The sequence below is a fragment of the Chrysemys picta genome, chromosome 9 (assembly GCF_011386835.1).
Source record: "Chrysemys picta bellii isolate R12L10 chromosome 9, ASM1138683v2, whole genome shotgun sequence".
Taxonomy (NCBI): Eukaryota; Metazoa; Chordata; order Testudines; family Emydidae; genus Chrysemys; species Chrysemys picta.
Window position 1 is genome coordinate 10,938,357 of NC_088799.1, and position 14,711 is coordinate 10,953,067.

The 14,711-nt window shown below is 41.6% G+C and overlaps 1 protein-coding gene across 4 annotated transcripts in view; it reads left to right on the top strand.

Annotated features, from left to right (window-relative positions):
• The window catches only part of PEX5L (peroxisomal biogenesis factor 5 like), a 164,551-nt gene that overhangs the window by 141,076 nt on the left and 8,764 nt on the right, over nucleotides 1-14,711 (top strand). For all 4 annotated transcript variants that reach the window (XM_005285966.5, XM_065557707.1, XM_065557708.1 and 1 more), the window contains 3 exons: nucleotides 8,679-8,795; nucleotides 11,046-11,189; nucleotides 13,680-13,750. In XM_005285966.5, coding sequence (XP_005286023.1) covers nucleotides 8,679-8,795; nucleotides 11,046-11,189; nucleotides 13,680-13,750 — 332 coding nt within the window. The remainder of the gene's footprint in view (nucleotides 1-8,678; nucleotides 8,796-11,045; nucleotides 11,190-13,679; nucleotides 13,751-14,711) is intronic.

Genomic DNA, 14,711 nt, shown 5'->3' on the forward strand with positions numbered 1-14,711 from the left:
TTTCAATAGCACTTAGGCACCTCACCTGCTTAGGCACTTTTGAAAATCCCATTAGGTGCCTAGTTGTATCTATAGGTGTCTAAATACTTTTGAAAATCTGGCCCTACATGCCTAAATCACTTTTGAAAATGGGATTTAGGAGCCTAAAATATTTAGGTACTTTTGAAAATTTTACCTAATATTCCCTGTAAATGCCTGGTGGGAATCCTATATTTGCCTTTATTTAAATTAATAGCTGTAAGTTTTACTAAAAAGACAGACACCTCCCTTTTTCTTTCAGCAAATTATCAAGCTAAGATGACCGTATGATAATTATTTTTGTGCCTTTAAAGAAAAAAAAATCTCATAGTATTTTGAAGCAGTAATTTTTTTTTAAAAAAAGCAAACCCACTTCATTTTTTTTTTAAAGCACTGGTCAAGAAGAATCTTCACAAATCGATTTCATTCTGATTAGCTATTTCTTCAGGCATAGCAGTACAGTCAAAATTCTTATCTCAGAAAGCATGAAAGGTTAACAGAAGCAAGTTTAGACATCTGTCAATAAGCAGGCTGCTTTCAGGGTTTTGGGTGCGTTTTTTTTTTGGTAATTATACATCAGGAAATAGAGAACCAGAGGAATATTTTTGCTGTCAGTTAATGTAACTGTTTCAGTGTTTTTTTTAGAATTAACAGCAATAATAATAGCCTCTTAGATGGAATACCATGTACATGTAAAGAGCCAAATGATAAAATACATACTTCATGATTTTTTGTAACGCTACATAAATGCTCCAAATGGTTTGAGAATGTTAATGTAGTAACACATCACCCATGATATTTCTATGAAAGCTTCTGTTCATCTTTCATACAAAGATCTTCCCCAGCATTAACTCTGGCAATGCCCCTGTGAGATAGGTTTTGTTTCCCCCCAGTTCATGGGGTACCAGACAGAAAGGTTAAGTGATGTGCATGAGATCACACAGCAAGTCAGTAGCAGGGAATGGAACTAAGCCCAGGAGCCCTGATGTTAGGGGTGAGATTTTCAAAAGCACTTAGCATTAGCCTTGGGGTATGTCTACACTGCAAAAAGTCAGTGCATTCTTAGTTCAGGTTAGCTAACCCCCATTAGCAAACTTGGGTTAAAATATCAGTGAAGATGGGGCAACTCGGCTTGAGTTCAACTCCATGCTTGAACTGCAGCTGCTAATCCAAGTTAAAAGCCAAGTTAGCATGTCTTCACTGCTATTTTAATGTGAGTTAGCCAACCTGAAGTAAGAACACAACTATTTTGGCATTGTAGACATACCCTAACTCTGCTCCCATTGACATCAATAGGAGCAGAGTTAATTCAATGCTGAATGCTTTTGAAACCGCTATCCCTAGAACACCTATTAAATATTGATCCACATCATTAGAGTCGAGTCACTGCCAGTGAATGGTGTTTCTCAGGGTTCAGCATGTCACCCAGCAGTGCCCTAAACTGTAATGCATGGCATAACAACAGTGTGTTGGCTATGTAGCTGTAAACTGGCTAGGGTGCTTTTAGTATATAATAGAGAATGTTTAAAACAACGAATTTAAGTAGATTAGAGTGGTTTTGAACAGCTATAGCTATAAAAAAAAATCTACATTTAGAAAGTATCCACTCTATTTGATTCCTGTTGAGCAGCAGATCTTTACATGTCCTGAGCAATAAGAGATTTTGCAACATGCTGTGATTAGCAGCATGGATTTAACATTTCCAGGATGTTGCAGAACTGTTCCAAATACAATTTTCCTCTTGCCAGTGGACCTCTCTCATGCTGTAGATCAGTGGTTCTCAGCCAGGGATACGCAAACCTGTATGGGTACGCAGAGGTCTTCCAAGGGGTATATCAACTCATCTAGATATTTACCTAGTTTTACAATAGGCTACATAAAAAAGCACTAGCAAAGTCAGTACAAACTAAAATTTCATACCGACAAAGACTTGTTTATACTGCTCTATATACTATACACTGAAATGTAAGTACAATATTTATATTCCAGTTGATTTATTTTATAATTGTAATGGTAAAAATGAGAATGTCAGCAATTTTTCAGTACTACTGTGCTGTAACACTTTTGTAGTTTTAGATCGGATTTTAAAGCAAGTCGTTTTTAAGTGAGGTGAAACTTAGGGTACACAAGACAAAATCAGACTCCTGAAAGAGGTACACTAGTCTGAAAAGATTGAGAGCCATTGCTGTAGATATCCAAAGGAGTGCAAGCATCTTTATATAATCCCCTTGACATTTTAATGACTTCAGGCAAGCACCTCTGATGTCATTGTAATGCAGATGAAAAAGTGCGTGGTACATTTCTTCACCGTCATTTCTTGCCATTGATATTATTAACAGTCAGATCTATTGCAGTGTCATGGCCAGCTTCCCGTGTACGCAGTACCTGATAAAATGAGCCTGGGCCATATATTTGGTATTGCCATGCCCTGCTTGCCCTGAAACATTGTTTCTTGGTAAAGGATCAAGCAAGGGGAACCAAAACAAAACAAAGATGTCTCCTTTAAGAAGGTCTCTGGGAAAGAGCAGTCGTCAGGTTCCTAAGGGCCTTACCTCAGGGCCCCAGTTCAGAGCTCCCCAAATTTAGTGTCAGCAAATAAAGTCTCTGGATCCAAACAGGCTAGTCCCCTGGAGCCTGAGAGAGACCACAGTTTGCCTGGCTTCTAGGGCCCTCACTTCTGCTCAGCTCCTTCCTGTGGAAAGAGCCCCACCCCAGGGCAGGCTGGGGGATCCTTGAATACACAGGAGCTTACTTCAGCTGCCAACTGTAGACTGCTCCTTCAAGGGGTAGTATACCCCGCCACACACTTCTTCTCATGCACCCATTTACTGGCACCATCGTAGGCCTGGGGACTTATTTGTTTGTCTGGTAATTTTCTCCACAGAGCCCTCCACACACTGGGACATCCATTCCCCCTTAACACCAGCAGAGATCCCACTCACAGGCCAGAGTGGATTCTGTGCAGGTCACAGTGCTGATATTGCCAACATCAAATAACATGTCTATTCCCCCAGTACTCCAGCCTGGCTCCCCATGAAACTCATGGGGTATCCATGGAGGTTTTCAGGGCAAAGTGGGTAGCATGGTGCACTTCTGCACCGCTTCATCCTAGATACCTCCAATCTGACTTCCCTCTGTGAGCAGCAGCTGAGGGGACCCATAAGAATCCCAAAAGCTCTATTATTTTTCAGTTCCCCTAGAAACACAGCAGCAGCAAGAAAAAGAAAGGGAGAAAGATTAGCAAATATCTGCAGTGGCCAGAGATGGGACACTAGATGGGGATGTCACTGGTTTATTACACAGAATTCTTTCCCAGGGGTCTGGCTGGTGGGTCTTGCCAACATGCTCATCGATTGCCATATTTGGGGTTGGGAAGGAGTTTTCTCCCAAGCAGCGGCGGCTCCAGGCACCAGAGCTCCAAGCACATGCCTGGGGCGGCAAGCCATGGGGGGCACCCTGCCGGTCCCTGCGAGGACAGCAGTCAGGCAGCCTTCGGTGGCTTGCCTGCGGGAGGTCTGCCGGTCCCGCGGATTCGGCAGCAATTCGGCGGCGGGTACGCCGAAGCTGCAGGACCGGCAGACCTCCCACAGGCATGCCGCCGAATCCGTGGGACCGGGGACCTCCCGCAGGCAAGCCGCCGAAGGCAGCCTGCCTGCTGTGCTTGGGGCAGCAAAAAAGCTAGAGCCACCCGTGCTCCCAGGTCAGATTGAAGTTTTTTTGCCTTCCTCTGCAGTATGGGGCACGGGTCACTTGCTGGTTTGAACTAGATTAAGTGGTGGATTCCTTGTAACTTGACATCTTTAAATCAAGATTTGAGAGCTTCAGTAATTTACCCAGAGGTTAGGGACTTACTACAGGAGTGGGTCAGTGAGGTTCTAAGGCCTGTGATGTGCATGTCAAGCTAGATTATCATGATGGCCCATTAAAGTCTATGAGACTAACAGGGTTAATGTCAGCACAGTATGTATGATACAGAATCTGCTAATATCTGAAATACATTAGCTGGTGTTATGTAATCTTTAAAAATATTCTGCACTTTCTATTCATCCAAGGATTTCAAAGTACATTACAAAAAACAATTATCAAAACTCTTGGGAGGTAATGCAGGGATACATAGGGATCACTTTACCTACCTCAAAATTGCAGCTAGCTCTGGAGTGGAGCATTAATATCCCACAGCAATACTACAAAGGATAAATAAATTATACCATATTTCATATCAATATGTGAACTTCATTGGGAGTTACAAACATGTAAAGAGAGCAGAATTTGGCCCATGACTTAGATTTTAAAAATACAGTGGATTTTTAATAAGTTTTTCCCCCCATCATTGGTCATATGAATGATTTTGCAAGAAATAATACTAAAAGCAGAATTTCACAGCTATAAATACTGAAGATCAACGTTTGTCACTGGTACCCTGAATTACCTGTTGTTCAAATGACAGCTTCTATAATGGCTGTATTAAAATTTACCTATATAAAGGACATTTTTACACAACCCCTGAATTAAACTCAGAATTTTTACCAAAAGAGATGTGTGTCTTCTCTCTCCTTGAGTGGATGACACACATGGGAATCCTGATTCACAAAGAAATATGGCATGTACCATCAATGACCAATAATTGCACAGTTCTGTCAGGTCTGAAGCTGTTGCTTATGATTATGGAGAAAAATACCAGATATTGGCATCCAGATACTGCAGTGACGAGCACATAAGCAATGCCTTGTTAGCCCTCTAGATAGTGCATCTTCCTATAGACTATATAAACAGTCCTGTAAGTTGTAACAATCACTTGTCTATGAGCACAAGCCTTCCTATCCCTTTATATCTAGTGTCAAATTCTTGCACTGCTGACTCAACCTGGATTTAGTCTGCACGTTCCTCTGTCACTAAACTCCTTTGAGAAGACGTGTTGTTGCAAGTCACATTAGTACAGATGAGCTTTGGCCAGACTCAATACTTCGATCACGATACCTCTGTGCATATCAGGAGTGCATATAAGGATGAGCCTTCCAGTCTTTACAAGACCTTTAGTACCTCTCTCCTCAAATAGTCCTATCAAAATCATTGAGATTAGTCACACTAACACCTTACTGCCACAGCAAACTCAGTTACTGAGCATTTAGTAATTTCAGTGCATTGAGTACTTGGTCCTGCTTGTGAAGGCAGGGGGCTGGACTCGATGACCTTTCAAGGTCCCTTCCAGTTCTAGGAGATATCTCCATTAAAAAAAAAAAAAGATCTGGCCATCCAGTGAATTTTCCCAGCAGAAGGAACTGGAGCATATCTCCAAAGGCTTAGAGATGCACTCTTCTTTGGGATTACTTGTCCCCATTTTCTCCTAATGGTGAAAATGTGGCACCTTAACTTGGAGACTCTTTTTTTCTGCGGAGGTGCTTGTATTTCTCAGCATGATTTGTGGCAACCACAGTCATTGCTTCACTCTGTTTATTACAGCCACTAAATCTCAGTCTCATTTCAGACTCTTAATGTGTTTGTTCTGTAGTTGCTTCTTTTCCTTTCCTTTGAACTTCTCACTGTTCTCATTGCTATAATATTTAACCAGCTACTACAGGTCTCTCTCTGATACAGCATATGATGCAATGTTAGGATTTCTCTTCCTGTATCACACAGCCTCATTTACATTATTCCACTTGAGTAAACATCCTGACTCTAAGGGTATGTCTACACTGCAAAACAAAACAACCCCTCCCCCCCAAAAACCAGCCCCACCACAGCATATCTCAGAGCCTGCATCAACTGACTTGGGCTTGCGGGGCTCTCGCTACAGGGCTAATAATAGCAGTGTAGACATGCCTGCTTACGCTAGAGCCTAGGCTCAGAGACAGACCCTCTTTCCCCCTTGCTGGGTTTCAGAGCCTGGGCTCCAGCTCATCTACACTATTTTTAGCCCTGTACAGCAAGCTTGAGTCAGTTGACCCAGGCTCTGAGACTCGCTGCCACAGGTTTTTATTTGCAGTATGGACGTACCTAAACTTTCTACCTCTTCCTCTATGAATTTGAGAATTAATGCTCAATACACCAAAAGGCATGAGATAATGATCCTCTTCTGAGCTGTTTTGTCTGCATTCTTTAGCATCATATGTGCTCAGTTGGTTTTTTGGAAGGGACAAACTTTACTGCATTCATTTTATGTAACAATTTGCTTCTATTGCCAACAAGATGCAGCCTAAGCTACAGCAAATCTTGCGTCACAGAGAACATATGCTACCTATGTGATAAGGGTTTCATGTTAAAGGAACACACCTATGAGAGATGAAATTTAATTACATCAGGGTCCAAACCTGCCATCCTCATTCACTCCAAGTAGTGGGATTATTCATGGAGAGAAGTACTGTTCAGTGTGAGAGAGTGGCAGAATCAGACCTGTGACGGAAAGGAACTGAATGTTTATTATGTATTTGAAGTTACATCAACAGCCAAAGAGATTAGGGTGGGTGCTGTGGGAATTTTATAAATCTAAATTAAATACAATATCTCTCTTTATCCTAAGAGAGAAGGTCAAAATTGTGTCTGAATGGAATCCAGCTACCACAAGGGAAAATATATTACACCTTCTCACCAGATTTCACCTCTTTACAAAGAACAAAGCAATGGTTCAGATCCTCTGCTACAACCATAAAGTGCACTCCATAGCTCAGGATGGGAGCTTCAAACGTAGCTTTTGTGCTTTCCGAATCCTGTCCTTGCTGCACACCAAGATGATCCCCTGGCATAATTTGGAGCAGGCTGAGGGCTGCTGCAAATTATACCCACTGCCAATGGCCACAAGAGGCCAATACTACAACTAGAGATGACTGGGGCATAGCACCATCCAGTCCATGCCCCTTATTCCCAGACATTCCTCCTCATGGGCTGCAGAGGAATTCCAATGCTGGCTCTACACCATGATCCTCCCATGGTGAGTTATGATGTCTCCATGTCCAAATTCTGCTAGGAATATGGTACAAAACCTCTGCCTCGCTCCTGTGGAGCTGGGCCTAAATGTTAGAAAGTCTGCAAATGAACAGCTGACACATCCAGCCACTTCTTCATAGCCATATAATCACCAATCATTCGTAATCACTCCAACTGGCTGCACTGCCCACACAACGTTAACTCCCAAGCTCCCCATGGCAATGGGAGCTGGGGTCAGGCATCTTCTTGATGTGCAGTGGAGTGAAAGGAAACCCATTTATGGCTAAGCCACTAAAAATTTAATGAATAAATGTTTCAAGTGCTTAACATTTATAACACATGAGCGCTTGAGTAGCTCAACTATCAATTACAGAGCCTCAACTTCCCAAAACTTCGGAGCTAAACATGCTCATTGCCTCCACTGAGTTCCTAAGTTCTCCCGGGTAGTGGGAGTGAAGAGGCAGACAATGACTATACAGCTCCTTAACGTTTTGGGGATGTCCTGAAACACTGGGTCTTAGCCACACCAATGAAGTGCCTTAAAAATTGTAAGTGCGGATTGTGAAAGTAATTTCCAAATTTAAATTAGTAAGTAGCTAAGAATTTTAAGCATTCCAAGTGCTGATGGATTATCACCAGCGCTGCAGTTGATGATTTAGTGCTATAAACACCTGTTTCTGACTCACCTATTTTTATTTTCATCAAGAAGCAATATGGCAAGCAGAGCCACAGACAGGAAACATGTTCTGAATATAATAATCTTGAGTTTATATAGCATCTTTTATCACCTCTCCAAAGCTCCCACCACTTCCACTGCATTGAGCTGGATTGTATGGGCTTTATTAGGAATGAAGTGATAAGACCCCGATTTTTTTTCCTACAGAAACATGGCATCATTCACCAGTCTATCATATGCACTATTATGACTTTAGATTTAAAGGGATAATGTCAAGTAGTTCAAAGCCAAAAATCTGACCTCCCTTAAAATTCTTATCTGCTGGTAATCTCTGGTTTGGTTTTACACTTGAGACTGATTTAGCAGTGTCCTTTAGATACTGTGAGCTAGTTTCTAACACTAGGTGCATGGAAATCAATCTCAGAGAAGAACCTTAACGGAAGGATTTTCTTAACAACATTTTATTCTTTCAGCTGATAATGTTTGTCTAAGTGCAGTGAGGTTAAGATTCACAACCCTGATCTGAGGTAGGCAAGGATTATATAGCTCAGAATATCAGGATTTAGACTAGACAGACAAGGGGGAGGTAGTAACTTTTATTGGACTAGCGTCTGTTGATGAAAGAAACAAGCTTTCAAGCTCCACTGAACTCTTCTTTAGAGATGAAAATTTGTGATTTGCCTAAAATCATACAGTAAATTAGGGGAAGAGCTCCTAGTCATGGGTGCTAACACCTAGATCATACAGTACTTCTAAAATGTCACTGAAATGTGTAACTAAGGATGACACGGGAGCCTTGCCTAATCCAAAAAGGATTTTACACCAAACGGGCCCCAAGATGTTCAGAAAACATGAGTTACTCCTCAAATCTGTCATTGTTGCCTTTCACCTTTTGTCACTTAAACTTACAACCTTGAAAATTTAATACCAACTGAAGTCATTTGAAGATGACCCTGTATACAAGTTTTCATATTTGGAGGATCAAAAGCAGGTTGCATTTTCTTAGAAAGTTTCTTTAATTTCTCTCTCTTTGTTCCCCTTGCCCCTTTTCTTTTTTTCCTAGTCAGACACAGAGTTTTGGGATAAGATGCAAGCTGAATGGGAAGAAATGGCTCAGAGAAACTGGATTTCAGAGAACCAAGAAGCGCGTGGCCAAGTAACTGTCTCGACCAGTGAGAAGGTAACATCAATAACCCGCTAACACAGCACATCGTTTCTGTGCAGGTTTTAGAGTCACTCTCCTTGGTGTCTATGAGAGTGAAACAAGGAAATTCCTCCTCACAACTACACACTACTTGCCACTAAGGCGAGAATTTCTCAAAAGAGCTCAGCTCCCATGTAGGCACTTGAGTAAGAGTCATATTTTCACAAGAGTGCAGCACTCTGAGAGCATATTGGGATCTGAACTCTTTGGAAAATCTGGCTATAAGTGTCACAATAGGAGCGGCTAGGTGCTGAGCACTTCTGAAACCAGGCCCTAAATTAAGAGTGTTGGGCATTTGAAAATGTGGCCCTATGTGTTCAACAACTTCCCATCCTAGGAATGAATTTCTCACTCCCCATCTCCTTTATGTATTTTTCTTTGATTTATATTCTCACTTTCTCCATATATTAAAACACTCTTTACCTTGCATTGGCAGGAAGGTGGATTGGACAACTCTAAAGTTCTGATCCCTATGATTTATGACCCAGTTTCTATAGTCCTTATTCAGGCATTCATTTATCTCCCTCAAAAGCACGTTGCCTGAGAGCACATCCACTCCAGGCAGAGATGACCAGGCTTCATTGGCTGACACAAGCTGAGTCGCAGGGTGAGGCAAACCCTGTTTCAAACCTAAAACAAGCTCAAGTGCTTGCACTACAGAGTTGCCCCTTGGGTGTTCATTGAAGGTTTTATGCTATTTCATATGTGCAAGCACTGAACCGACATGGAGTTGAAAGCACTGGGGGAGGCTAGTCCATGCGAGACATGCTCTTTATGCCAAAGTCTGATATATTTGGTGCACACTGGGACCAATCCTGCTCCCATTGAAATGGATGGGGTCCACTGAGTAGGAAGTGACTATCTCCTAAGTATAATACTTTTGTGAAGGGTTCCCCCTGGGGTGCCACCCGGAACTGGGGTACCACGAGACCTTTGACCCACCAGCCTGGGCTCCCTCTCACACTGTGCTACTGTGACAAGCTGCAACACCCTGCAAGCCAACACTTTCACCAGCATTAACACAGGTAGGGACACACCCAGCTGTAGTTACATGCAGGCTCTCTAACCACCAGCTTCCCAGCCTAGGACCCCAGGGCAGTACCATCCTCCCCTAGTCAAATCTGTCCAGTATATGGGTTTAATACCTGGTTTGCCTCTTCCTCCATGTGAAGAGACCAATGCATACTTGTGATAATCAAGCCAAGATTTTCCCCAAGCACTCCAGTCAAAGCTCGCTGGTTTGGATTAAAACATATTTTAATGTAGTAACTTAACAAAAGATAGATTTTAAGTGATTATAAGTGATAGCAAACAGATCAAAGCAGATTACCTAGTAAATAAATAAAATGCAAACTAAGTCTAAGATACTAGAAAGATAGGATATGAACTAAAATTCTCATCCTGAGTGATAAATAGGCTGGCAGATTAAGGCACAAGCTGCATTTGCTTTGCAGCGTGGGTTTCCATACACAGGCTAGAAGTCTCTTTAGCCTGGGGCCATCACTTCCCCCAGTTCAGTCTTTGTTCCTCAGGTGTTTCCAAGTGTGTTGTTGTAGGGAGAGTGAGGTACCGTCATGATGTCATTTCCCCCTTTTATATCTTCTTCCCACTTCCTGGAAAGCTCTTTTGCTGTGATCTGGGTCAAACAGTTCCCATTGTGTAGTGCTATCTCTGAGAGGTTTCTGTTGTATACAATACCTGGGGAAATCCTTGTGCTTGTGTCCATTTCCTCAATAAGCCATTAACATTGTTTGGACTTTTTACTGTTGTACCTGAAAGGCTGCTTGTGGGTGTTTTCAACCTCACAACATGTTTCAGTAACACATACATAGCCAAACTGCATAACTTCACATATGATAGCACATACAATCCAACAAGATATTAATGTCTAGCAGATCAAGACTTTTAGAATGATACCTCACAAGGCATACTTTGTGCAAAACATATCCTAATTATGCAGTGGTGAATAAGGGAATGCCAGGGTGTCACAACTTTCTTGGAAACTAGGGTAAATATAAAGGGCCAGTAACAAGTGCCCTGGTCTGTTGGATGTGAACCACATCGTTTTACACTTTTTTTATTGAAACTTTACAAGGGAACTCGTACCATTTTCATGCAGCAAAGAAGTTTTACACCTCGCTGGGAAATAATAAGCTATTTAACTGTATGTGCTTAACATTCCTTGATACTGTGTTTCATCACTGGACCATTAACTGTCTACTCCAGGGCTATTATTTTCATACCGAAAACCCTTTCAGAGACTGGCCTGGTGCATTTGAGGAAGGACTGAAAAAACTGAAAGAAGGAGACCTGCCCCTCACTATCTTATACATGGAGGCTGCCATTCTACAAGATCCCAGTGATGCAGAGGTATTCACTCCCCTGCCTTTATCTAGGGAGGGGAAGCAGCTACAAGTGTCTCACTTCACCTAGCATAGCAAGGATGGGAGGATTCAAGGTCAAAACTTTTGGCAGTGGTTTTTATGTGAAATAAAATGGAAGGTAACAATGTGTAAGGAGCATCATATACTTTGAAATGAATTAAGCAGAGCTGATCAAACAATGAAAACTTATTTTTGCAGTTTCAAAACTTTAAAGCTGTTACTTGAAGATGTTAATCAGTTTATTAAAAATTATTTGACATAACCATCAAAAATTTTCAGTTACCAAAAATTCTGGCAAATAAAACAATGTTTATAACCATTTTTAATCAAATATATATTCAGTCAATATAGATATATATTTTAAAGTATTTATTTTGTTTTGTTTCTATTTTGGGGGGGGAGGGAACATTTCAACAGTTTTTCACAAAAAATTCCATTGTAGAAAAAGACCATTTTTTTCAATTCAAAAAAATTTCGACCCCGCTCTAGAATTAAGGTATTCTTCAAATCTGTATTGCAGGTTCCTAGCAAACATTACAGCATTTTTATTTGTAAACAGTAATCTCAGAAATACATAGGAATACTGGTTAATGAGTAAGGAAATGGAAGATTCTGAGATATGCCGGAGAAAGTTAATTGTAGTTGATACTAGCATACAGCAAAAGCTAGGACTGTGATATATTTCAAGGCTACATGGCTGAAAGTGCTCCATCTGCTGTGTGTTTCAGGTATCTAATGTTAAAAGGCAGTGTGAATTATTTGAATTTTAGAGCTGAAATTGATGTGTGGGATGTGGGAGCAACAAAAAATAGCCTAGGAGTGGTAGAAAGGAGGAGCCAAAGACCGAGTCCTATAGGGCAGCAAGAGAAAGGATTTCACAATGTACCTGACTGACATGATGCAATTTACATGAAACTGTCTTAGGAGCAACATGAAGCAGAAATAAGCCACTTACCTCGGGTACTGATGTTTCCTATACTGCAGTATTTGTCATACTTAGAAATCATAAAGATAATGGAATGTCAAGAATTTAATAGGCCCACTGAATGTTTATTATTTGCATTAAAGGCTGTGTTACAAGCACAATTTCAGCCTGTATATTTGTCACAGGGTGGTCTACTCACTGCTGTGTGATGTGTCCTTCTGGTGCTTAGCTCCGCCCAGTTCAGTGCCCCCTTCCTTCTCACAGTACGGCTGCCTCATGACTCAGCAGCCCTCCGGCCAAATCACTCTCTATTTTCCCCTTCCAGGCACGTTTTTTCAGAGTCCTGCACTGGCATCCACACGCCCACTGCACTGACTACATCACTCCCACAGCATCTCAGGCAGTCTTCCTCTTCACTGCCACTAGCAATCCCATTCTGCAGTGGATGCTAGGGGAACCCAGACCCATCCTCTACACTGGGCTCCAGTCCAGGGCCCTATAGCGAGCAGTTAAGGTCTGCAGCTACACTAACCTTACTGCTTCAACCCTTCACTATTTCTACTGTGCTTCTCCAAGCTTTTCATTCTTCAGCCTTCCTAGTCAGACTTGCCTCTCTCAGGCCTACTAAGGTTCTTCCTGGGTTCCTATGCCCCATCCTTCTCCCTTACCTCAGGGGGAGAGATTGCAGATTTCCTCCCTGCACCCTCCCATATTGCTGACAGCCTCCTGGCTTTATAGAAGCCCCACCTGTTCCCTCAGAGGTGAGCTTCCTTCTAATTAGCTCCTACCCCACAGCCTAAATCTTATGCATTTGCAGCTTAATTGGCTGATTGGGACCACCCCACTTAATTCAGCTCTTCCAGGGCAGGCATGGGGAGTACACCTCATCCCAGTACTTAAAAGCTATGACTTTTTTGGGAGAAGGGTATTCCTTTCATGGTGCAAGGGTGTATGGGGCAAAATATTAGGGGACCAGATACTCAGCTGGCATAACTTGCTATAGCTTCCCTGAAACCAGTGGAAAAGAAAGAGAAAGAGTAGGATTCAACATAGTACTCTAAAGTCTGTCTTCAGATATGCACGGGCCACTGCACCTAAAATCAACAGGAGTGGTTGTGTATGTGCATCTGAGTCCCACTGTGTCTACTGCTGTATGTACCTGATGCAACAAAATGATGCTGTAGAATCCCCCTCACGCTGTAGGGGTGAGATTATTTTCTTCCGCATTTTCAGATAAAAGCTTGAAACATCAGAATCCATTTAGAATGTGTAATAACTCACCTGTGAGAAAACAGTATGGGATCTGACAGTGTAGAATTACCATGGACTTAAATGGGAACTTCCCATGGATAAACTTGGCCTAAAGATATCCAAAATCACTTTGCTTTGTACTGTTGGTATATTGGCAATAGAAGTACTGTAGTCAGGCCAGTGTTGGATACATGCTTCTGTCTATATGTATCCATTTATTTAAGTAAGCATAGGGATATTGTTCTGTGATTCCAATTGCACTTGGGGACATATCATAAAATAACAGTTATTATTTTGCAGGCCTGGCAGTTTCTTGGTATAACACAGGCAGAGAATGAAAATGAGCAGGGAGCTATTGTCGCCCTCCAAAGGTAGATGAAGATATTTGCAAAATAATGGATCCCATCAATATTAGTTAATGGATGCCTGTGTGTATTTCATCTCACACTTGTGTTCTGACCTTTTACATTTAATTGGGGGGGAGGGGGAATGACTGGCATACAGAAGTGATATGCTACCTCTAGTCTCCATAGTAACTCCGGAGGCGTGATTTTGCATTCCTATGGAGTTAATGGCAATATTAAATCTCATATTTAATTAAATAAATGGAAACACAAAAGAAAACCTACATGTCACAACAAACCTGAATTAGGCACAACGCAACTAAAATGTCTTTTCAATATTCTAGACACTTGATATATTTTCTAAAGGTTTCTGTCTTAATGAAAATGTTTCCTTAATTGGATGGAGATCCTCAGCCACTGAATACTAATTGATGGAGAACTTTGCTAGGTTGATGGGAATATAATGATCACACTATACCTGTTAAGTAAATGCCTATTCCTAAATATCAGAGTTATTATTCTGCCTTTATCAGTAGCGAGTGTTGCTGCACTATATTCTGTTTCCACTTGTAGCCAAGTATACACTCCAAACTTAATTGCATTAGCTATGTTAACATTCAAGCCAATTTACCTAAGGATACTTCAATTACTGTAACTCATTCATATGTAATGTCATCTTTTCCTTATCTGCACAGAAATCCAAAGGGTTCCCTGACAAGTTTGTTTGTCCCTGATAGGTTGAAACATTCAGCAATGCCACTCACAGATACAGCAGACCAGATTCCCCTGTGCATTATCCTGGTGTAAAGCTGGAGAAAGTCTATGGAAGTCCGTGGGCTGACTCTGGCTTTACAAAGGTGTAGCTGAGAGCAGAATCTGGCCCAACAATTCTATTGAAAAGGATGGGCTTTGGTTTCAATCTTCAAAATATCTTTTTACATAGCCAAATGCCTTCTACAACTGCCCACTTCTAGATAACGCAAAAGTC